Genomic DNA, 25613 nt, shown 5'->3' on the forward strand with positions numbered 1-25613 from the left:
GAGAAATAATGCACATCAGTAAGAAAAATAAAAAGAAGAGAGTAAAGAGTTGTATGACTCAGACACTCAGACTAACATAATTCAAAAGGAGAATCCCTGCAAGTTGACGGGTGTTCAGTCGTACTAACTATGCTATGGAAGTAATAGCATAATTTCACACTTGCAAACTACTTTTGTGGTGATTAGTACAAAACTCCACTAATTTGAAATGTATCTTGAACCAAAATCATCCTGATGAGTGTAGTTATGCACACTCTGTCTGAAAAAAATTGTGATGAAGTGATTCATATTTCATCTTTTATGCCTCCCCGAAGGTGTTCAATATGTTGAGCTGAACTAAAAATATCCTCATCTTGTTTGTAAATGCTTTGAATGAAAACCACCAAAAAACCCCACATGTACGCAGCCCAATATTAGACTTAACTGAGACTCCAATGTCAGCATGTTTGCTAGAAACTTTCCAGATAAGTAGTGGAAAATAGCAAACAACTCCAGAGGTCCTGGTGACTATGCAGGGGAAGAAGTAGGTGTCCACTGCAATAGCAATCCATGGTCGAATGGCACTGAGGACGGGCCCTTGGCCATGAGAGTGTTATGGCTCTGTTGTGGCTTAGCATGGTCAAATCTTGCTGTGCAATTACTTCAGGAAAGAGTGTACTAATAAAACAATTGTGTTTTTCATGTCAGGTTCCTCAAGATGAATGGACTGGATACACTCCACGAGGGAAAGATGATGAGATTCCCTGCCGACGAATGCGTAGTGGCAGTTACATCAAAGCCATGGGGGATGATGACAGTGGAGACTCAGACACGAGTCCAAAGCCATCTCCGAAGATTGCTGCACGGAGAGAGAGCTATCTCAAGGCCACCCAGCCGTCCCTTACAGAGCTCACTACCCTCAAGTAAGTCTGTGTTTTATGACATCATATAGAGCTCTTCATTAAGACGTACAGTTTCTGTTCCTATTTGTTTCTACTCTTTACTGCTAGGTACCAGTTAATGAAAGCATTTTAAAAAGTGTTTTCGGTCATGCTTATTTTTGATTGCTTTTTTTCTGAACAAAAGTAGATTTGGGAATATATTTCAATGTAATTCTGAAAAGGGACCCTACTGCCTGCGCTTTGAACTTGCAAAGCATTTCAACCTGTTAAGGGAGTATTCAGGTCTATTCTTTAAATACTTTGCTGAATTATATATTTGGCCTGTGAAAGCTTTACATAATTGTGTATTTATATATACTCAATATGTGAAATTCGCCCTAAGCTAGTCTTTGCAACTCATCAGAGAGCATCTGACATTTAATTAAAAAGAACAATGATTGTCTGAAAATAGACAAATCCATGGTTTCCACTCTTTAGTTCACTCAGAATTGCACTGTACTTTGAGGAGAAATATAATAAAAACTGATTTTTTTAATTGTTTATGAAAGCTTTACTCAAGAGAAATGATGAATTTATGGGTTTTTTTAATGTTACTTTGTGTTTTTCTTTTATTGGTACCTTTTAAAAGAGCCACCCAAATTCTTATAAAAATTACACAAATGGACAATTTTGGTATTAGTGTTTTATTTTGAATTATTCTAAAATGGAGAGGTCCCCTAAAATTATATCCATGGGAAAAAAAATAGTGTGCATTTAAATCGACAATTGTTTCTGTCTTCTGCAAAATTTGTAGCTATAATAGTGAATCATAGTTCACTGAACCAAAAATAACCTAATTTTAGTATAACTTGCCTAAGGCTGTAGCTTTAAAAAGGAAAAAAAAAAAAAGAGCTGTATCTCTTCTAGTATCCCTGATTAGGGACAAAAGACTCCTTCTGCGTTTCCCTTATTAATTTCTTCTCCTTCCTTGTCCTCCTCTACCCCATTTTTTTCCCTTATCTGAGAAATAGATTTTAGAGAGAAGCATTTGATTCTTGTTAAGAATGTCATGCTCTTGACATCAGTGACGAATAGAGCGGAAGACAAAACCATGCTTATTGCAGCTCCCTGTAGCAGCCTGCCTGACTTTGTCTCAGGGGAAGCCAGGAATTGCTTCTGCTCTGTCTTTCCCTTAGTGTCCAAAGGAGAAAACAGCCTCATTTTCTGAGAGGATTTTTGTAAGCTAGCTGGTGATTGCTCAAGGGATCCAGTGATTCCTCTCATCATCCGGCAGACTTTACCACCTCCTTTCCTGAGCCAAAACTCCTCTTGAGATCAGCTATGAGAACCTGTACAGAGTCACCTAGAAAGGTGAACATAAATGATATGTACCACCACAAACTCCATAAAGACATGCTTTATGCACGAACACACTATCAGGCATGGAGCTTATTCTTTCTGAGACTTTAGAAACATATGTTCCATAGTTCTATGATATATACGTGAAGTATAGTGCATCACAGTATGTGTATTTGCTCTTGGTCATTTCTGTTCTCTGTAGATGAGAGATTTGCAAAAGAATATGGAATTATTAAAAGTCCTGCGTGTCACTGTTCACCCACAGAGGATGTTAGATCAGAGGGGCTAGGCAGCAAAAGCTTTTGAGTTAGCTTTGAAGTCATTGTAGTTCAGCAAAATGATTGTATGACTACTTCATTTCATATATGTTTTTTAATCCCTTCCTATTTGGGAAAGCTTTTAGGGATGTGCTTAGTTTTAAGCTACACTCTGTAAAATTCATGTAATTCTATGCAGAAGTACGATGTAAATCATAGGGTAGAAGGAAGGGTGAAATGGTAAATGGTAGTAAAACAAAAAAGAGGACAAAATATGAAATAACTTTGCTTTTTCAATGACTTTTCAGCATAAATTGGGATGAAGTAGAATTATTTCTTTTAATCTATTATGATGCTTTATAGAAATATCTCTTCCTGGGAAACCTTTTAACTTTCAGAGACAAATTGTATAATACATAATTATGCATTGCTTTTATTCTTTTCTGCTGAACATGATAATTTGAGAGGATTTTTGTGAATACTAGCCAAGTGCTTGCTCTGGGAATTGAAGTCTTCTGTTAAGCTGGATCTTTTTGCAGACTTCTTCAGCATGACTTGACCTTGACCGTGACTTTGCTTGTTCATCCCAGGGCTACCCTGATTACTCTGAGAGTCTTGATAGAGTTTTGCTGGCATGTCCGCCAGAGATTAAATTAGGGCCCCTAACTCACCGAGTATAGGTCATCAAGCAATTGTGTAATGCGTGATAACATGTTACTTCCTTGGCTGGCTGTTGACTTGAGCTCAATTTGCACCTGAATAAAAACTTTATGGAAATGAGCCAAAAGCTGCTCTAATCAGCAGGCAGCCTTTTACTGACACTAGTGGACTTTCTAGCTGACCTTGCAGGACATTATTAACACCTTAAAGATAAGTGCCACTCCTTTAATTATGTTTTTTTTCTGTCAGTGAAGAACAAGGCACCTTGTGAAAGCAGAGTTTCTGCAGTGGTAATTTTCAGGGATCTTCTGCATTTCTCTCTGCTGCTCTCTTTTCTGTATGCAGTCTGTAGTTGGCTTCATCTTTGGCAGAACTAACAACTTAAAAACATGTTCCATTTTGCTTTCACTGTTGTTTTTGAAAGGGTTTTTCATCTTGTGGGACTCTTCCTCTCTGAGTACTTTAAGTCTAATATTGGTCTCACAGCCCACACTGTTCCTTCCACCTACCTACCTACCATTGCGCCTACTCTTCTAAGAAAGGATTTTCATTATTACCAGTGTTTCTTTTTATATAAGGAATAACTTTTGAACAGCACAACTGTATCGTATCTCCTTTACGTAATACAAATTTATTTTCCTGGTTTTGCTGAGGCTTTTTTTTTTCTTGCTATACCTTACAATCTCCCTCCTACAATATTCCTCCCATGCCATGGTTTCCATGGGATTGCAGCACCAGTGTTGAATGCTGTGGTGCCATTCTGAATAAAGCACAGCTTGCTGTGATCCTGAAATGCACACCTCCGCTGCTGCGCTCTCATTATCCTACCAGGAAGTAAGCAGCTTTTTCTCTGTCTTTGCTGGCAGTATCCTCGTGGTGTTTCATCTTTCACAGTCTGGATGAACTGATCCAGCTGAAAAAAAAAAAAAAAAAAAAAAAAAACAGGTATGTTTTCTTGCCCGTTCCTGAAAAGTGGCAAAAGTTTATCTTGCATTTTTAAGCAGATGGAAAATGGACTGGTTAGTTAACTTCTAAGGAAGGTGCAGCCAACAGATAACTGACATTTCTATTACAGCTAAGTTTGAATCAGGACATTTTCCTTCACTATCTATATGTACCTTGGTTATGTTTAGCCTGGTTTTCATTGGGAAAAAAAGTATGCAATTACATTGTCTGTCCACATGCCAACCTGTCACCTCCACCTCCCAGTGACTTTTGAATCCATTGGCCAATTTTAACCAAGTTTACTAGAGAGACTGCAGTCTGAAAGATATGAAGTTCCAGCAAACTTTATGAAGATCTGTAGCTGGATAAGGCAGAGAAAGGTCTGCAACCATCCTTTACGATCTCTTGAAGGAGTATGGACAAAGTAGCTGGTGAGTCAGCACAAACTTGATGGCAGCAGTTTCCCAGCCTAAAAGATGAGGAATACGAAAGGGACTGGAAAACTCTACAAGACGGATCCTGTTACCATAATTTTTCTACTTCGTTCTGCTCCCTTCCTCTTCTCCACTGCATGCACACTCACTGTTTAAAACATAGGTTGAGATTCTGCTTCCTAACTCAATATTGCTGCTACTGTGGGAACTTCAGCCCCTTGAGTCTTCTGCGCTTCTTTTTAAATTTTTTTCTCTAAAATATTACAGTACTTAATGGCAATCCATTTGTGGGCATTTTATATGGAATTTGGTTTATATACAGTTGCAGAATTGTTCCTTTGAACTCGTATTTAATCATAGAAACTTTTTTTCTGAGACCAGTTGAATACTCTCTCATCACCAGTATATTGACAATTATCTTGATACTTTGGAGATGCATTTGTAGAACTCATGTAGGAAGGAGAGAAGGAAGAACAGAAAGATCTTAACAGATCTTTATTTTCAAGGCATTTCAATAGACATGTCATATTTTTCCAGTCAGCTGCGAACTGGAGAAACACAACTGTAAGTGTCACAAACACTTTTTAATGGGCACCAAGTTACACCACTGATGATGAAAAGAGTATGTGAGCATATAAGCAAAAAGCATTAGGCTTTTCTCCTTTTTATCCCGTGGTAAAGAATATGTGTAACTTCCATCATAGATGCGTCTATTCATGTGATTATTCATAGAACAGTGATACTTAGAATAAACCAACCAGTTTCTTGAAAGTTTATCGGAGACATTCCAAAAATAATATCTGAAAATACATGCATGTTATTTGTGTATACCCAGGCTTATATTTTTTATGTACTAATACAAATAATTTAGATACTTTCTACCTGTATGTTTATAGGCATCTGAAGGTAAAATTGTTTTGAAAACCTCAGTGCCATTTTTCTTAATATCCTGCAAAATCACAGTAAGCGGTCAAGCTCAAGCTGATCAAGCCAAATCTGGTAGCAAACTTAGTAGCAGTGACAAAAGCAAGAAGAAAGAGGTAGATCTGATTTATGCATCCTGAATTCCAACTTTTCGTCACCTGTCTGAGAACTGATCAGGTCAGTTCCTGGAGGACAAGCCTTCAAGCTAGGGTCAACCTATATTACAGATCAAATCTTGACAGAGTTGCAGGACCAACTCTGCTAGGATGACTTGCAAAAAGAATCCAACCACTCCACAGTTACACAGTATAAGATGTTTCAGAGAGAAAAACCCCTGATCCTTGCAAAAGTGAAAGAAATTACAATCAGAATAGTTTTATAATCGACAAAGCTCCCAAATAATTTTGTCTGGTGGTAATTTGTGGTGATCAGGAGGAAGGTGATGCACACACATGGGCACACCCATATAGACTGATGGGAAGGTAACATGCATCGTCTCCACGGAGTGAATTAATGGTGACATTGCATAGTGTTGGTTTTCAAACGTGCTGCTAGGACTGCTGTGAATGAAAGGATGAGCAAAGGTCCAAAAGCTTTCTGCGCTAAAGACACAGGAAACTAAATGTCACATGGCAAGGATGTTGTTAAATGTTATGCACAAAGCTGGAGGTCATTATAGCTTTGATTTTCCTATAATGATGCAACATACATTTGTGTACGTAGATATCTTCATGGCTTCTCAAACTGAAATATGCAGCTCTCAGAAAACTATGGGAACAATATAAAGTCTGGAGATGGTTCTCCCACTTTCTCAGCTTTTCTAAAATGCTGCTCTTGGAAGTGTCTGTATAGAGGGAAATGATAAGGGATGTGGATGTAAGGATAATTGTAGCCTGACTGGCTAGGCTGTTCTGACATTTGAGCAAACTGAAGCTGATGTCCTTACACTGCACTTCACTATACAACATAGCATACATCAGGTATGAAAACCATCTTGGTCTTAGGAATGAGGTCCTATTTACTTTAAGATGTTTCTGTGTTACTATAACATGCTCCAAAATATCCCCAGAAAAAAAAAAAAAAAGGTGTCGTGTAAACAAAAGCATTCTTTTATTTAAATGGAGGTGGTGTCCTCATTCTGCTAAAATTAATGAAAATGTCCCATTAGCTTCACTAGCCCAGATCACAGATAGGGGGAAGGGAGAGGGAAAATGTAAGGTGATGCAATACCTCATTTTCCTTACGGTGAATATTTTTAGACACATGCAGGGAAGCTTGTTGATTTTCTTTCTTGTTGACTGACTTCCAATTAGGGAACAAGGACTTTCCTAATTAGTACAAAAGGAATAAGTCTGATTAATCTTTTTATTAGTGTTTTACAGTATGTTCCCAGTATAGTGTGTTTCATTGTTTCATGTTGCAGTCTCTTTCATTTTACTCAAACCTTTACCTAGTGAAAGAATTATGTCCATTTTCCTTGAGGTGTATTTTGTTTGTTTGCTTGAAAGAGGAGGTTTTTTTATTTCCCATGAGAGAGGCTGGAGCATCTCCATGAGCTTTGGATGTGCAGCTGAAGGAATAGTATTCTGGAACTACTGTTGGCATAGGTAGAAACTTTCCCAGCCTGCAGTCACTGATGCATGATATATTACTTAGCTTTTTATTAATATTATTGCAAACCCTTCTCTCGTCTCTCTGAAAGCTAGGGAGGAGCTGTTGGACAGGTTTCTCACTTTTCAGACTCGTATGTCAGGTGTGATTAAGTTCAGTGAATAATTTGTAAGTCAGAAGAAAATTTGAAAGGCAAGACAACAAAAAAAAATGTATTTATTTTGAGGTAGCAGGTGGATATACCTCTGGAGTCAATGGTTTCCTTGTAGCAGCTGACATCTGGTTTGTGTACATGATATTTAAGGAGCAGGGGATATTGGTTATTGAAGGAACTTGGAGCTTTTAACAAACAGTTGCAACTTTCCACTGATAGATATATAAAGCATGTTTGGTTAGTTAATGCTTAATATCACTGATGGGCATGTGAGAAAGCTTCTACCCCACAGCAGCTTCCCTGCTGTGCTTTGTGTCATGCCCTCACACAAGGTCTGTATGCCTCTGCAACACAGAAATGAACTCACTCATCTCACCGTACAATCCTCTGTGGGGAAAGGGTATTCCCAGAGTTCACTGCATAGTATCCCATATCCATAGGTAGGATGGATGCTCCCGCTCCTCTCTAGATCTGTGATGATCCTCACCAGTTTGTCTTGCAATGAAATTGAGACGCCCTGTCAGCAATCAGCCGTTACAGTCTCACTGCTAGCAGACATTTCTTATCCCATCGTAATGCCTACCCTTGTGTCAATCCACAGAATCCAGCTCAATTTGCCCTTATGCCCTGTTAAGTCAGTATTGTCACATTTGTATAAATACTATTATTTCTTTTTTCTCTAAAATTAGAAGTCAGAATTTTATTATAATCTGTGACCTATAATGCAGTTGTTGCCTCACTTGTACTTTTACCTTTACTTGCCCAAATTTGAGGTGATGAAAAAGTAACTTACATAAGAATAAATATCAAAAAACAAAAAAAGCCTTTAACTTTGCTAGTCAAAGTGTGATCTTTTGGTAATACTGTAGCAGAGTTTTGGAAGTGCATAATTTGTCATAGAATGGCTGCAATCTCATTTAGATTATTGCCTTACTTACAGAAATGAAAATCCTTGTCCTGTATCTGGTCATCACAAGATTTAGCTTTATGTTAGACACAGCTACAGATTAAAGTGAGGACTTCCAACTTTTTAGCTTCTCACAGTTAAATCCTGTAAACACTCATTTCAGAGCAAATTATTTTGGTAAATTCAAGTCCATGCCACTGTCTGTTTTAAAAAGCAAGATCTATCACTGTACTTTATGGGTCAAATGGGCACTTCTAGGGTTACTTTAAGAAACACAGTTATAATCACTGAACCAAGATGTGTTTTTCAGCCATCTCTTTCAGGGTATAGTTTTTACACAGCCACTCTGCATGTTTGTGTGCAAAGCTGGTCTTGTTTATTTTTAGCCCTGCTGCTGCCCACCTAATTAACAGGCTGCCTCAGAAAGGAAGTTAATAATGTCCAGCGGGGACAGAAGAAGAAATACTGCCTTAGACTGCAAGGACATACGCAAGCTATATGTGACAAAAATTTTCCTAATGGTGATGATAGTTAAGCACAGGAGTGGATTGCCAAGAGAAATCACTTCACTGGACATTTTCAAGAAAAGGGTAGAAAATGTCTGTCAGGACAAATTTAGGTATTGCTGATCCTGCTTTAGAGGAGGAAAAGGGACCAAATGACCTCATGAAGACCCCTCCAGACCTCTCTTTTATGATTCTCTGTTTGTCTTTCTCAGGCTATTGAGTATACCCCCTATCACTGTTCTTACTTCCTTTTCTGAACTTACTTTTTAAAAATAAAAATAAAATTCTCATCAGGACCAACTTATTCCTGAAGGCTGCTGTTGAATAGTAAATATAGATAACCCACCCACAGCAGTGCTGCACAATTCTTTCGTGTGTCTTAAATGTTTTTACATTGCTCGTGTTTTGAAATTATGTTCTGACTGCTGCCAGCCATACCGTGCTTGATTCTCAGTATGCGATCCTGTACTATCTGGTTTAGCTTGCTAAGGGGAGCTCAGCTGATGTATGAAATCTGCCATGCAGAAAATTCACAGGCATAAAAAGAAAATGTGCGTTTGCACAAAATTCAGTCTAGAGTCCTTCATGTCCAACATAACAAGAGAAGCAAACAGGCAACAATAATTAGGTTAATTATTCATAATAAATTTCTGTTCTCATCAGCCAGAAGTGCAGTATTCTTTCACTGTGAAATGCTGGAGCCCTTTTAGATTAAAAATGGGAAAAGTTAGAATAGTGTATTTTACTTTAGTTTTAATGTGAAATTATAAGACAAACTGTGGTTCTGCAGATATGCTTTGGGGTCTTCTGTTAATTTACATCATGTTAGGTAGGGTAAGAGAGAGACATGAAAGTGAGTAATTGTTCTGCCCCTACAAATAAAAGATACTATTAATATCTAAGTCATGTTGATGCCCAGTCATTTGTTGTCTTTTCTTGTGTTTGTATTACTGCTAAGATGGAGTCACTTTCAACTTAGTTTAGTAATTCTGTGCTGGCTTGGGGGCAGTATGGGGTGAAGGTTAGGGGCAGGAGGCAGCAAAGCAAGTGTATGGCCCCTGGTAGCCGATGTGCTGAAGTAGGACAGCATCAAATACCAGTCTGCTCCCAGTGAAACACGTGAATGAAAGTTCATCTGAAGAGACTTGACTTTTTACAATCTCCTCTCTCCTAATGAAGTTATACACTTTTTACAGGAGGGGAGAAATCAGGGAAAATCCTTAAAGACTTTCCTACATTGTGTCTGCTTTCTTATTCATTGCACACCACAAAGATAGAGAACCATCATACCATTCGGTTATTTGCTGGTGTGAAAATAAATATTTTTGTTGAAAGCACCTTTGCAGCTGCTACTGAGTTCCTGTGAGAGATTTCTGTGGTTGCACCTGTAGCTGAATTGCATGGCAAATTCCCGTTCCCCTCCCGTTCCCCTCAGAAAGGCTGTACTCCCTGACCAGCCTCCATCCCAACTGCCCAGCATCTTTGCCTGCAGCAAGCCCAAGGGCCACCGAAAGCACTAACTGGTTTTGTCATCCCCAAATGCCAGCAGCCACATCCAGAGCACCCAAATCCTTCCCTTTATTTAAGTGATGTCAGGGTGGCAGCCATGCTTGGGTTGTGTCTGCGCAGCTCTGCACTGTGACAGTGATGTGTCGTGCTGAAGGCAAGCTCAGGAGCTTTCAGGACTAGTATATAAATCTCTCCTGTTTTATATCTGACAACTGCTATTGCAAATCTGTGCTAAGCCTTCATTGCTCTAGACTTGAAGGGAAACCTTGAAAAACTTATTTTTGAAGATAGTCCTCCTTTGGCTAGTCCTAAAAATGTTCACAGTTATTATTTATTACTTTATCACATCAAAATAGGCATAATATAGATGTTTATTAAAACTGTCTTGTAATAATCAATATTTATTACTGGCTGTGTAATAAAAACTGGAAAATATACTAGAATGCAAAATAATACAAGGTTCTTGCTTCCTTTACTACTTTTACTCTTTGTTTTACAAAACTTCAAACGGCTACTTTGCTTTTATCACATTTAGAGAAATAATTGGTCCTGAATTTTGCATAAATCTCCAAATCAAGGGTACATACATAATGCAGAAAGCTTACAACCACTCTGGGTGAAATGGTGTCAATGACCACATCAACTGAGTCATTACTTCATCTCATAATATGTATGTTTGTAGCAGTGATAGAAATTATATTTGTAAAAGTTGGAATAGTGAGGTGGGGAGGGCAATTTCTGACTTCGAAAGGTCTTTTTTCCGCATTCTAGTGGATGTAGCCAACGTGGCATTCAACCATCCTCCTGAAGTTGCAGTCAGAGATGTTAGAAATCTCATAAATGCTGGCGCTGTCTAATCAATAGGGCCCAATCTAAATGTCTAGCCGGGGATTTCAGACTGGTGCAGGATCTGTTGGGCTCATCTCAATCATGTGGCTGTAAGAGCTGTGAGACAACAGGGCTTTGGCAGAGATTTGTTGCTCAGACTTGTTTGAAATGCTGGTGAGTCAGGCTGTGCCACTGCAGTTGTTCAGTCATTTACTGTTGGGTAGAATGTCATTTCTGGCAGAGCAGTAACTCTCTGTCTATTACTTTCCCCACCCCCTACTTAGAGATCATTTGATTTGGGGCACAAATTAATTGCTATTTACCTGAGATGAACAAATTTGAATTGAGAGGGAGTGGATGATGTCGTACTCAAATAAGATGTTAGACTGACATCACTGGAATGAACATCAGTACTATGCCACTATTTTTGTTGTCTCTTTCTCTTTTCTCTCTTTCTTTTTTAAGTGATTCATTAGTATTCCCAAGTAATAATCCTCAGTACTAAACTAAGCACACTTTCTTCATTAAAAAAGCCAATATTTGCATGAAGAGCTGACCTTCTGACTATCAACTATTTCTATATTTCCACCTCCCCATTCCTTATTTTATTTCCTTTTTAAATGAATTTCACACCTTTGAAAATAATGAGTGTGTAGCATTCTCTTCTGCCTTCATTATAGCCCTGATCCTAACACACTCTCCTGCTAATATTTTCATCAGTGCTGATATAATTATTAACCTTTTTCACTAGTCTTGTTACCAATATCATCCTTGTGAATCTTTCACAGTTCTTTTATCCCACAGTTTCTAGTTCCAACTAGAGCTGCTAGCACTCCTGGATTCTTCTCTGCATCCTTTTCTCACTGGGGAGGCATGCAGCATATGTTGGAAAATGGCTGTATCTTCCTTCATTTCAGGGCTCCGTTGCTGCCACTGTGCGCATAGTGGTTAGTTGCACTCCGTCACACTTCAAGCTGTCTTTGGAGTGATTTCCTGGGCAACTGGATTTGCTCTCTGCTTCGGTTCTCCGGACAGAAGTTGCCGTGGTGGGTCACAGCCGCAGCCTGGCAGCCAAGGTGCCCTTGCCATTGACCAGCAGTCAGGCAGCCCTTGCGCGTGAACCCCTGTGCAAACACGCATGAACCCCAAGGAGGCTTTATCCTATCCGCTCTAATTGTCCCCTCTCCAGAGAAGTTAATCAGATTCGTTATGTCTCTGTGATGACTGCAGTATCTGCTTGAGTGTTTTGCCTCTGGCAGAAGATTGGCAGGCCCTCATTTTCTATTGAAATTGCATGTTATGACTATATTTCCTTCCCTTGTTCTCGGAATCAGTATGTCCACATAATGGTAGCTTGTTATTTAATGTAACTAGTTCCCTTAAGGGCAACAGCCCAAAGAATAATAAAATAATCCATTTGAAGTTCGTACAAACAATGAATCACCTGAACAGCTGTCTCTTTAAAAACAAGGCTGTAGTTTGACGTTGGTATCGCAGAGATTCTTCATCTTTTGAATATGTTTTCAGATTATGTGTTTTATTTTATCTACCTCCTTTAAATGATGTATGTAAAAGACAATAATAAATAATACATAGAGGAAGAATCTTTGTTTTTAAGAAATATTTTTTAAAAAGAGGATGAAATCAAATTGACATGCAAAGTGATACTTAGAACACTGATTTTAGAACTTCTTGATGCTTATCTGCAAGCTTTTTTTACAATATTTTCTACTATCAATTTTTTTTTACATCTAATCCCTTTTTTGTAGTCAAAAACAGGTTAAAGCTTGCTTCTGAGTTGAATCTTACCATTTTTATTGTACTATCTTATATTTCAATGCCTCAGTGTTTCTATCCTGGGCAGCACTGAAGCCAGCCGGAATGGGAAGGTTCAATCTGATCCAGGTTAGATCAGAGATGAATGTAAATCCCCTGCCCTGCTCCCTGGGCTATCCACTGCGTCTGGTGCAGCCCTGAGACACACATTGGGAGAGCATCCCACTCTGTGGGGAGGTATCCACTGCACTCAAAATCAATGTTGGATTTTTTCCCTAAGGCATGAGACTTAATAGGAATAAGGCACAGAAAAACGATTGCCGACTATTTCTCTGAAAAGTCTTTGGGAATACTATGCAATTGGGATCTGAGTCCTCAGGACTGGATTCTGCAGTGGGTTGTTTACAAGTCTCCAGTGTAGCGTTTAAAATCTGAGCTGCGGAGGTTTTTTTCTCCCTCCCTGACAAAGTACATGTGAAGTTTTAAATGTCAGCCTCCTACCCAACACAATGGGATGATAACCTCTGCCATGAATTAATCAAGCTGCTTGTTAAAAACATTATCTTGCCACTGTTCTTCCAAGTTCTTTTGAATTCAGATAAATGTAACAGCTTTCTCTTCCGTAAAATGATACGCTAAGGTTAATTATAGTTCAGGAGCACTCTAAGGTATGATTTGGCTGCTCTGTGTTACTCAGGTCTAAAAAGAGCATGAGTGCACCTGGAATGAGCGCCTGGCTTGCGTTGTTCCCCTAGGAAAGGGGAGGATCAGTCGAGCGATTAAAATGAAGCACTGAAATTGCAGAGCTCTCAGGTATGGTGTCCCTTTTTCTCCCGCTCTGTGGGAGAATCTGGCCCCCACACCTACGTGCCGTGCCTACATGGCAGGTAGGCTGTGGCCTCGAGAGCAGGGGTCGAGGAAGGAGTGCTGGGTGCCCCACCATCGCTGCTCCCTGCCCGGCCTCCTCTCAGCCGCGGATATTGATGTGCCTCCAGTTCTGGGTAAAAATGGATAATAACAATCACCTCCTGCACATCGGGAATCACGAGGATTGATTCATTACAGCTAGTGCAGCAATTATGGAGCCTTCTAAAGAGGTTGCAGGAATGCTAATACAGTCATCATTAGTCATTGTCCCCTTGCTCTTAGCTCCTGGTTTGTACTCCTGAAGCAAGGCTTGCAGAAACATTTCCTTGTGCTCACTGAGATGCCTGGGAAGAGCCCCACTGTACTGCAGGAGCAGCAAGGCACAGCATGGGGAAGAAGTTAAATCATCCTCATACTTCTCTACCGGAGGAAGAGCTGCAGAGGCTGGCGAGACCTCAGCCAGGGATAAAAGGGTCGGTTCTTGTAGTTCCTCCTCAACCGTGCTTCCCACCCGCATCCTGCTGCCAGGATGCTCTCTTCTCTCTTTCCACCTGCTGTACATACTTGCTCTCCCTGTGATGTGTGAAAGCCCGAAGGGAGGCACGCTTCTCCTAGGAGTAACAGTACCTCATGTTGCATTTTGCTGTGTCTGTTGAAATTCATAGGTACGGTCTTCTCAGAACTTGACACATCTCCCCCTCTCTTACCACCATGCAGCCCACACCCACTGCTAACATATGTCCCAGAGGTGGTTCAGATACTTGCACCAGGGTTAAATGATAGATAGGCATGCTTCTCTTCAGCTAGTCCTACCTCTCCTCTTCCCTCTACACTCTGCCTACATACACTAACACATGGCTTCCCACTCACATCTCTATAAAATTTCTTTGTATTTGTTACCCTTCACACTATAGCAGAAGGGAATCTTAAAATCTTGGAGGTTTGTTTTTTTTTCCCCATAGGGAAGACCTTCAGAGCTAGGACAAGATATTTTAATACATCTCAGAGCCTGAGCTGCCATGATATGTGCTGCACAGAGAGGCAAGCACACCACACACACTGAAAATCACAGTCTGGCTGAGTGGAGGGGGTTCCCACTGTACGCTCTGTGCATGCCTATTCCTGGAAAACCTGTGAATTTTCTGATGAAAGGCCATTTGAAAGGCTGCGAGAAATGTTTGTCTCTGTTACTGTCTCCTTATTTCTCTTCTTTGGAGAGGGTAGACAGCAGCACCATGGTCCCATACCGATGGCAGCCTAATCGCCCACTGAGAGCATGGTGCTGCCAGGGACAGCAAAACCCCCACAAGCTAATGGAGCAGCAGTTTTCTGCTTACATCCCAAGCACTTAGTGCACTCAGAGAAGATTATCCATGAGCTTGCCACAGTCTTTTTATGAGGAATATTGATCCATTTTCTTCTGCTGAGTTTGAGCTTGTTTTTTTTTCCTTTTTGGAAGGGCAGGACTGGGCCCATTAACTTAAGCAGAGTTTGTCCAAGTTGAGGAAAAAACATGACTCAGAGTTTTCCATCGATAGACCTTCAACAAAACTGCAAGATTTGACATGCTAAACATCTAGCAATTATCTATCTAAATAATTACTTACTTATCTTCAGATAAAAACATCTTTTTAATTCTATTTAGCATTTTCCTGTTACTGAATATCTTCTCATTAGTGAGTACTGAATACAAAAACCTGTCTTCACACATCCAAATTGCTTCCTTCCTGCTCTAAATGGATATTTAGCATAGTTATCTGTAGTGAAAGGAGCAAGATTGTTAATACAGCCATTGAGAGTGTATTATTGTGTTGGGCATTGCTTTGGTTTCTATCTTCAAATAGATTTATTCTCAAAGAATATGGTAGTATGTTTTTTAGCAAGTTGTGAGTTTCTGCACAAAAGCAAAATTCCTTTTTCAACCCCAGTGCTGACCTGCCCTTTCTAGTCACCAAGAAAAATACTTTCATTCATGAAAATCACATTTAAAAGCTTTAAATTCTACCATCTTTGTAATGATATGCTGAACGCTACAAACACAAATTGCCCTATGGATCCTAATTAATTGGAAATCAGGTTCACGATTCACCTGGGCTGTAAAAATCAGAATATATTCTAACATATAATAGATGTGCAGCATCTTTTTTATGTGCTTTCTGTTTTTTGCGTCCTTGAACTTTGTGTTTGTGCGCGTTCTTTACCAACTGTAAAAACTCAAGGTATTTTTTCCTTTAACTGGAAAGGTTTTGCAAGCCTCATGAGATGAGCTTTAAGAAAAACATAATGCATTGCAGAAGCGTAATAAATAGCAATCATTGGCAGCACTAGATTATTCCTCCCTCTAGTGGCTGGCTGGCTCCAGTGAGAATAAATGGAGCTCGCTGTTAACATCTCGAGGAATTATTCCATTAGCTTAGCTACTGGGAGCTTACTTTTTCCAGGCTAGCATCCTCCAGCTCCCTGTCTGCTTCGTAATCCACAGTGCCTCTGTGCACACATCCATGACTATGTTATGTGACCTGCCTCTCAGTTTTTCAAGGCCACTTCTCCACAGGGTTCTCAAGCTTTCCCAGTCCCTTCTGTACATTATATTATATGACTCCCAGTAGCAGTCACGTAAAGAAAGTTGCCCCACTTCTATTGCGTTTCTGTGGTTCCACACAGTGCATGACACCAAATCCAGCTAATTTATCACAGCTGATCTCTGATGTATGCTAAACTGAAAAGGTGATGAATTTGAGGAAGCTTAGTATGTCTAGTCATGGTGCAATACTGGGAACTGTATTTGGACAGTGAGCAGGATATTAGTGCTTCCTCCATCTGCCTGTCAGGTACACCAGTGGGCAGCTCAGGCATATTCATGTCATTAAGAGAGACGAAATACATCCCTTCATGGACAGTTCAGGAAGATGTACAGGTGTTACAGAGCTGCAATGCTCCACTTAATTTTGCCTAGCAGCAACCCCTATCTACTTAGTCAGAGGGACAAAATTTGGTGGCTTGACAAATTGACCCTTACCTGGCACATCACAGGAGAAGCCAGAGTCCCAGGACACTGAGCAGACCTTCAAAGGTGGCCCTGTGCATCCATCCCATCTGCACATGAAGGCATGCTGGTGTGCAAACGTCACCAGACAGTTCTCTGTCCTGTTGCTCCTGACAAGAAATGGATTAATAGATTATCATAACGTTGCTATTTTCCTAATCAAGGTGACAAAAAAAAATCTGAGCAGTAAAAATAGCTGCTATAAGTACAACAGCCATTTAAGGAAGAGGTCATCTAAAGAAGAGGGTTCTTACTCATACGACTCAATTAAATTGTGTAACGTCAGGGCAAAATTGCAGCCCCCCTCATAAGAGTTGTGAGGCTTGAGAAAATAATATAGGTTTCATTATGCTTTGCTTAAAATTGACATTTTAGGCATTAAACTTTTCCATAGCACAGTGAAGTTTTATTAAGCTAGTGATCTTTTCAAGGAGTCCTATCTTATCTCAGCAAAACCATTGACTTGAGATGGTATCGTAAATCACCAGCCATAGTCAATACTTGTTTTAGTCGAAAAATGCATTTCTTCTAAAGTACCTTTTCAGCATCACAACAAATACTTGTTAATCTTTATTAACCAGCTATTCCGCTTTATCTACAATATCTGTCTCCAGGGCTAAAGTTTATTATTTCAGTCATTCTGTCACCTTTGCCTCCAGTAATATAACAAAAAAATACAGTACCACTATTCTCTTCCATTGAAGAACCTCAGTCATGTTTGTTAACTTTAATTCAGCATCACAAAGCCACCTGAGAGGCACTGTAGGGAAGTATTAACATACTTGTTTGCTGAGCCTGAGAGTTTATATGACTTGTCCTCTAAGTCGCACAGCAAATTTCTGTCAATGCTGAAATCCAAACCCATGAGACACAGCCCATTGCCCGTGGTTTTAAATGCCAGGTAGAAGCTATTTATCCTGAAAATTTTAGAATTTATCTTTCCTTTTTTTTTCTGCTATGGTGTTTTAAAGAAAAATGTAGATATCCAGATATTTTCATTTTCTGAGCAGGACAGAAGGCCATCTTCAGCTTTACCGTGTATCCCATCATTATGTTTTGAAAAGGAGAGTTTTTTCTTAACTCGTTCACAGGTGGTTGATTAGTCTGTGATTTGTACAGGATAGACTGCACACTATTAATCAGTCCTCTGTAAGGAACTGGTTTTATTCCTTTCCCTCTGCAAACACAGAAGTTTGGGCACTTTTTCTCTTTTTCATCTGACCTGCCTGGATTTTTTTTGCTTTAATTTTTCATTAGAAAAGAGCAGTGTCCCAATTCAGTAAAGCATATATTTTAGTTCTAAGTATAACAATTAAATTCAAATAAATATTTGGAAATCCTTCAGATTGTTACAGAACAAGAGGCCAGCTGACTTTCTCGGGAGTTAAAGGCTTTCTTCCTTTAAAATGAGGTGCAAAATCCCTTTGAAGATCCTCACCCCTGAAGAGCATCCGCTCTTCAGAAATATTTTTTACATCCTCATTGTCTCTATCTGAATCACAGCACTTGACACTAACAGCATGATGAATGGCATGATAACTGGTTCTCCATTCATTTACTCCTAGACCCAAATAAATGTCTCAGAGTATTTCATAGGATTAAAATACACCTATTTTAAATATTTTTAAAAAAAAAAAATCCTTTTCAGTCCCCAGCTGGGTTTGGCACTATTATGCAGGCTTCTCAAGATATTTTTTCCTTTGTTCTCTCATACTCCAAAACATAGTCAGTTCTGTTTTATCAGGATTCATTTTGCACAAGTTTGGCCCAACTATAGCCTGTAACACAGAAGGCAATTATTTTTTAAAAAAGGAAAAAAAAATCTAAAAATGTGTGTTAAGTATAATTTTACATTTTTTTCATAATGGAAATCAGCTGTAGACTTCCACCTCAAGGTATTCAGTGCTTTGGCCCTGTTCATAAAACCATTGACAAGCTAGCTTGCCCAGACCACAACAAATTTCACACATACCTGAAATAACAGGTTATCATTCATGTTGTATCTCAGTACAGCAGACAAGTCTTTTTGTAATCACTGCAAAACAAAACTGGAAAGTCTTTGAAATGGAAAGAGAGAGAGTTATAAAATACACATGGACAGCTGAGGTTTTTTAATTATCTGGGTTTCTTTTGAGGGATTTTGTTTGATGTAAAAGTACCTAAAGGAAAGGTGGTATCAGCTGCTTTTTTTTTCTGAGGAATAGCTATGGTTAAGTTACAGGGAGGGAAAGTCTCCTTGCTCCTGGGGTAACACATTTGCTGTGCAGTATCAGTGATAAAAGGGAAAATCTCCCCGAGCAGCAGAGACTGCTGTCCAGAGAATTAGTACAGAATTTGCCAGAAACCCTACTGCACATCATTATTTTTTCATTTATTTATATTCTAGAAATTACTTGAAATAAAATTATAGAAGAAAAGTTAGTATTGCCAGCTTCTTTGCTATGACAGGAAAAGTTGCAGGGTTTTCTCTTAGTCAGTGATAACTTTATTTGCACAGTTTCCCCAAAAGGGATGGCTGCAAATCATATTTGAGCTCCAGCTATACTTATCCAGACAGAGCTCAAGAAACTGGCTGTAGAGTTACCTAGATCACTGCTCTGCCATCTCTCCCCGCTCTCAACCCCTGGACTGAGAGGAGTAGCTTGGATTTCAAGTCACCACCTCCCCAGTGTCTGCAGAGAAATGAAATGCAGTTAGAAGTACTTGCTTAGAAAAGAAGAAAAACCAGTCTTCTCTTCAGGCACTTTAAACTACTTAGTGTTCTTCAGTGCAAACCAGCTAAAATAGAGGATACTGAAATAGCCACTTAGTAAGAGTGCACATATGATCTTTCAATATGAACCCATCAAGAGAGAAGAGGAGAGGAAATCCAGTCACCACTAGCACATACTACACTTCAGCTCAACCATTTGCAGGTGTCATCAAGAAATAATGCGTGCCCACAGCGAGTGAGATACTCAAAGTATTTGTCACGTAGCATGCTTGGCCCTGTATTGAGTCTTGCTTTCTCAAACATTCATTTGGAGGTAGTGCTGTTACTCAGAGACATAAGAAGGTGAGCTCAAGCTCTTAGCTTAGTTGGATTTGGGATTTTTCCCTTTTTCCCTTCTTCCTTATAGAGCTGCTCACCTGCCCTCCTCATTGCTTTAAAATGTACTTGCTTTTCAGAGTTCTCCAATAGTTTGGTTTGTGTTGCACATCTGTACAGCTGGTTTTGAATCTGTTTAGGTTTGGGGTTTTTTGGTAGGTATCTGAACCTTTTGAAATTGCAGAAGACTGAATAGGAAATGTAAAAATGCTGCATACGTAAAATGCATTTTTGGAAATGCAGATGGCTGCTTACTTATGTGAAGGTTTGGGAGTAACGGTGTTGACTTGCAAAACTAGGATGTGTTCCTAATCTCACTGGGAGATGTTTATACGGATCTAACCCGGATGTTTGGAAGTGTCTTTCTGAACTAGGTGTCTCAGAAGCAGGCACGTGGCAGGGCTTGCAGACTCGTGGCCCTGCAGCGTGTGGGTGACCATCATCTGGTTTCAGGTCCATTTGGAGTTGAGGACACTGAACACTGAAAATGCATTGCAATTTGTCAGGGAAAATTGCTCTTAAATAAACACTGCAGTGACATTCAAGAGCAAATACTTTTTTAGTGTTTACTGGAAAATGTTATTTGTAGATAAATACTGCCCAATATTGTAACTTGGAGTAGCACGGGAGGACTTTCAGTTATGGGAAGTCTGCCCAGAAGATGCTGTTCAGCTGAGCTGGAGCGCTATCCTCCCACTCCCAGGAGCAAGCCTGCATAAATCGTGGTGCTAAGCAGGGAGGGCTGGTCGCGCAGCCAGCTCAGCACGCGGCCAGGTGACATTCCTGAAAAGTAACTGCTTTCCTCCCACAATTTGGCAGAGACCTGCAATTCTTGTTTTTTCCCACTGGCAGAATTAATCAAACTTTTAATGTATGAATGGGGGAGACATGAAAATTAAATTAAGCAGGTGAGGTCCAAGCTTGTGGAGACTGTGATTTTTGTAGAATAGTGCAAGGACTGCAACAGGGAATATCTTGATTCCACATACCCTGAGGTTAAAAAAAAAAAAAGCTGTCTGTCAGTATAGAGAGTAGGAGTCTGTAATACTATTAATACAGACTGAGACTCAAACGTCAATTCTCAGCATGAATATGCAGGAAGTGCAGATCTGCAGGTGTGTGAGAGGATGTTTTGAATGTGTTTCCAGACACACGAGAGGAGGAAAATGACAGCGTGATTTGACTCACTTATGATAATAGTAGCAATTACAGAAGCAGCAATGGAACAGTCCATGTCCAATACCAAAAGCTGTCCCTGAGCTGACCTGAAGGCACCTCCTTCCCTCCTTCTCCGAGACCTTGCCCTCTAAAACGTGCTCTCAGGTGGCTGGCTGACAGACCAAAATACCTGAATTACTAAGAGTTTAATCTGAGCAGACTGTGGAGGAGAGAAGAGAAAGATGTCACAGAATTATTTAGGTTGGAAAAGACCTTTAAAATCATCAGTCCAACCATCAATCTAACAATGCCAAGTCCATCACTAAACCATGTCCCTAAGCGCCACATCTACACATCTTTTCAATACCTCCCGGGATGGTGACTCAACCACTCCCCTGGGCAGCCTGTTCCAATGCTTTACATCAGTGAACAAATTTTTTCTAATATCCAATCTAAACCTTCCCTGGTGCAACTTGAAGCTGTTCCCTCTCATTGAATTTCTTTTACTTGGGAGAAAAGACCAACACCCACCTCACTACAACCTCCTTTCAGGTACTTGTGAAGAGCGGTAAGGTCTTCCCTCAACCTCCTTTTCTCCAGGCTAAGCAACCCTGGTTCACTCAGCCAGTCCTCATAAGACTTGCTCTCTGGACCCCTCACCAGCTTTGTTGCCCTTCTTTGGATGTGCTCCAGCAACAAAACGTCCTTCTTGTACTGAAGGACCCAAAACTGCACACGGTATTCAAGGTGTGGTCTCACCAGTGCCGAATACAGGGGCATGATCACTTCCCTACTCCTGCTGGCCACACTATTTCTTCTGATAGAGGTCAAGATGCTCTTGGCCTTCTCAGCTGCCTGCACACACTGCTGGCTCATATTCAGTCGGCTGTTGACCAACACCCCCGGGTCCTTTTCCATTGGGCAGCTTTCCAGCCACTCTTCCCCAGGCCTGTAGCATTGCATGGGGCTGCTGTGACCCAGCACTTAGTCTTGTTGAACCTTATACAGACGTGTCTTTCATAAACCCATGCTGACTGAGCCTGATCACTTGGTTGTCCCGTACATGCCATGTGATGGCACTCAAGATGATCTACTCCATAGCATTCCCCAGCACTGAGGTCAGGCTGACAGGCCTATAGTTCCTGGATCCTCTTTCCAGCCCTTCTTGTAGATAGGTGTCACATTGCTAACCTTCAATCAACTGGGACCTCCCTGGTTAGCCAGGACTTCTGATAAATGATGGGAAGTGTCTTGTTGAGCACTTCCACCAGCTTTCTCAGTACCTTTGGGAGGATTCCATCTGGCCCCATAGACTTGTGTGTGTCTTAGTGGTGTAGGAGGTTGCTAACCACTGAAGTAACCAAGAACATAACACGATGTGGGATTATATGGGTGAGTTTGGCCTCTCCAAGGGGAGCTGAAGGAGTGCCTTCTGCAGGAAGGAGGGTTTGACTTTTGTGCTGGCAAAGAGAGAGTGCATCAAAGCAGCACTGGAGGTCTTTAATAGGGAGAACACCAAAGGATTCATCCTCAATCCAACATGGGCCAAAGGGCGCCAGGCAGGGCTGCAGGCATGGCTGACCTGCTCAGACTTTCCCACAGTGTTTGTTCTCAGTGCTATACCTGATACAAGGCAAGAGCTTTTTCAGTTTAAATACATTTGTCTCTCTCTGTCGGTGAGCAGCACTTGTTCCTGGGATTATTCCTGCCAGTCCAAAGGAGACTCATGCTGCAAAAGGCAAGAGCCTCTTGGCAAGAGCCAAGAGACCACACGTTTGGTCTAGGTTTGGCTAGGTCTACAGTGGCCCTACCGCTGGCCAGGGCTGAGTCAATTGGTGACAGAATGTTCATTGATAATGCCGCTGTGATAACATATTTAAGAAGGAGAAAAGTAAAAAAAAAAAAAGTGGGGGCAGAGACTCTGGGCAGTCTCGACAGTGTTGTATCTTACCCTCTACGTGTGACAAGAGAGGATGCATTTCTCTTCTAGTGTAAACAAAAATTGTGTGGTGTTGTACAGAAATGGCTTACCCTGGTATCATTGGGTTGGGCTGGTTCATCTGGGTTGAACTGTTTCTACACTTCAGCATTTTTTTTCACTCTCTCGGGTGGAACAGAAGAGCACTCACAACTATTCCCCACACACAGACACCCACATGGGAATCAGCACAAGCATGTAGACCAGATTTCTGATTAAAGAGAATTGTATAATGTCTGTCTGCATCATCTTCCATCTGCTTCTCTTACCAACGCAATTGCATACGGTATTATGTGCCCTTCCTGTGCTGTACTCTGTTCTTTCGCCATATCTAGAAAGCAGGAAGAAGGCACAGCATGTCAATGCAATGGAGAGGTTCCTTCAGTTCATTATCCTGGATTTTTTATTGTGCACAGCACCTGGTAGGATCTTTGAAATAAAAGGAAAGCTTTGTTTTAACGAATGTGTGAATTTTTATGCAGTAGTCAGCTTTGTTTGCCAACATTTTAAGACTTATTAAGGGCTAAAGATGCTCTTGAAACATGGTCATGCAACCTCATCACATCCACACCCCAACAAGAAATAAAACGACCCCATGTCCTTTGAGAGGGAAGCAGGTTTGTAACAAAACCGCAAAGAAGTGGTTTCATGGCTGATTCTGAAGCTGGCAGTAGCCACACATGGAGAGTTTTAAAAGGGACTGGGCTTTTTAGAAACATTTGCTACTAAAAAATGTTGATTCAGTTCCTACTGCCCTCTATCAAACAAACAGGAGCTGTCTGGCAGGACACCATGTGCTTACTGAAAAAACTCACAACAGCTGGAGACAGACATGTTAGAGAGCTGCGTGAAACCAAGCTGTGTGGACTTCTGGATTTTTTGTTTTTAAGTGCTTTCCTCTGCAGCTGTACCAGAATCTGTAAAATCAGGCAGAGAGACAAATACATGATACTTCAATTTCTGCCTCCTCTCACCCTGTGACAAACCCTGTGACGTTGGCATGTCCCAGGCAGCTTTGTGGTATGTGTTGGCTGGTCCATGCAGTGAGGACGATTTGTAGTCTGATCAGTGGAATCTTTTATAACCCAAAAGAAAGCAGATGTCATTTTTTGTGCTGATAATGTTGAATTGCTTTTCAGCAGATGAGCTTTTCCTGGCTGTATCCAATTTTTAGATGTTTCTTTCTCACACTTGGCTCTTTAGGAACACACTAAGGGCTTAAAGAGACGTTTTATTGGTTTTTTTTTAGCTTCAAGGTAGGAAATCCCCATGAGGAGGTTCACTTGATTATAAACAAAAACAGAAAAGGAGATCTTAAAAATCCAGAAAAATCCTGGTGAGGGGGAAGAATGCTCAAAACCATCTATGTGCTGCTTCTTTCTCCATCAGTAGCATGACAGACTGGTGTTCACTGCACAACATAGCAGCAGAACATAGGTGCCAACATGATCAAATTACCCCGGGTTGGTGACCCGTATCATGACCGAGACCAGACAGATTCACTTGAGTGACTTTGTTCTGTACATGTTCCTCCCTGATGTCTTTCAGTGTTTGCCGTCTGTCAGGCTGCACTGAATTGTTCGACCTGCTAGCAACACTAAGATGTAAATAAAATTAAGCGCAGAAGTGTACGCTGGGCGTGGCCACCAGCCGCACCGGAGGTGGGCGTTCAGCCGAGGATGGTTAAGCTCTGAGGAACTAAGCTGTCCATTGTAGGCTACAAAAATGAGACGTGGGGTATTTAACAATAGTGATGGTTTTTAGGTTTATTTTTTTCTTGATTTTGGGTTGTGTGTGGTGCATTGTTGTGGGTTTTCTGTTTGTTTGAAGGCAAATTTTAGCAGACTCCTTTGCTGGCTTACAGAAGTATTAGGGACATGTTTCTGGACTTTCACTTTATTCTGCTTTGTCATTTTCTGTTGGCATAGCAGAGTACCCATCTGGCACAACACTGCGCTTTGTGCTATGAATTTGAATGCTGAACTTGCAGAAGACAATACCATCTTAGGACTGTTTTGCCTTTTTATATTGTGTCTGGCCTAAAGGGGAAAGAAAGCAGCCGTTGTCAGTCTTGTCTCTCCCTTTTTTCATTCAGAAATGTAATAAATGAAAGCGTTTTTCATAAAGAGCACATAGGCAACAGAGTGCATTGTGCTTTCCTAAATTAAAAGGAAATATTTGACACTGAACTTGCCTGTTCTTGTCAATCTCTGTTGTCTACCTTCTCTTTGGCATTTGAAAGCCATTTTGAAGGCAAAGGACCTCTTCCAGGTATATATTCAAAGCTATTTCACTTTTAGTCTGCTAATATTGCCTTTTAAACCCTTTAATATATCTTTGAATGAACTAAATTCTGTCCAACATATACAAGTCAGAAATGGCAAGGCAGTATATAAAGACAGTGTGTAGCTTTCCTTCCCACTTCATTCATGCTAGACCATCATCCGAGTCGGGCACTAGGCTGAGACTGTTTCATGCCTCTGCCTCAGCCTTCCCTGTACAAACCAGAGCAAATCAGCCAAGCCTTGCTCTTCCTGTGCTTACCTGTGCTAACCAACTCCTTACCCTGCAAATAATCAATTAAGAAAATTTGGGACCAGAATGTGTTTCCATCTGAATTGAGACTGTAAATACAAACAATCGGCAAAAGTTGGTTAAAAGTATTTATTAACATGCATGTTGCAACAGTGGTAGGGATGATTAGGTGTGTGCGTTTTAGATCTTTTCATTTCTATCTTTGAATGAA

The 25613-nt window shown here is 40.5% G+C and overlaps 1 protein-coding gene across 1 annotated transcript in view; it reads left to right on the plus strand.

The window, feature by feature from the left end:
* DLGAP1 (DLG associated protein 1) overlaps window positions 1-25613 on the plus strand; it is a 423051-nt gene that overhangs the window by 291162 nt on the left and 106276 nt on the right. Inside the window, exon 5 of the mRNA XM_086740672.1 lies at window positions 688-902. Within this exon, the coding sequence (XP_086596798.1) occupies window positions 688-902 (215 nt within the window). The remainder of the gene's footprint in view (window positions 1-687; window positions 903-25613) is intronic.

Source organism: Chlamydotis macqueenii, chromosome 2 (genome assembly GCF_036417535.1).
Source record: "Chlamydotis macqueenii isolate bChlMac1 chromosome 2, bChlMac1.mat, whole genome shotgun sequence".
Lineage (NCBI taxonomy): Eukaryota > Metazoa > Chordata > Aves > Otidiformes > Otididae > Chlamydotis > Chlamydotis macqueenii.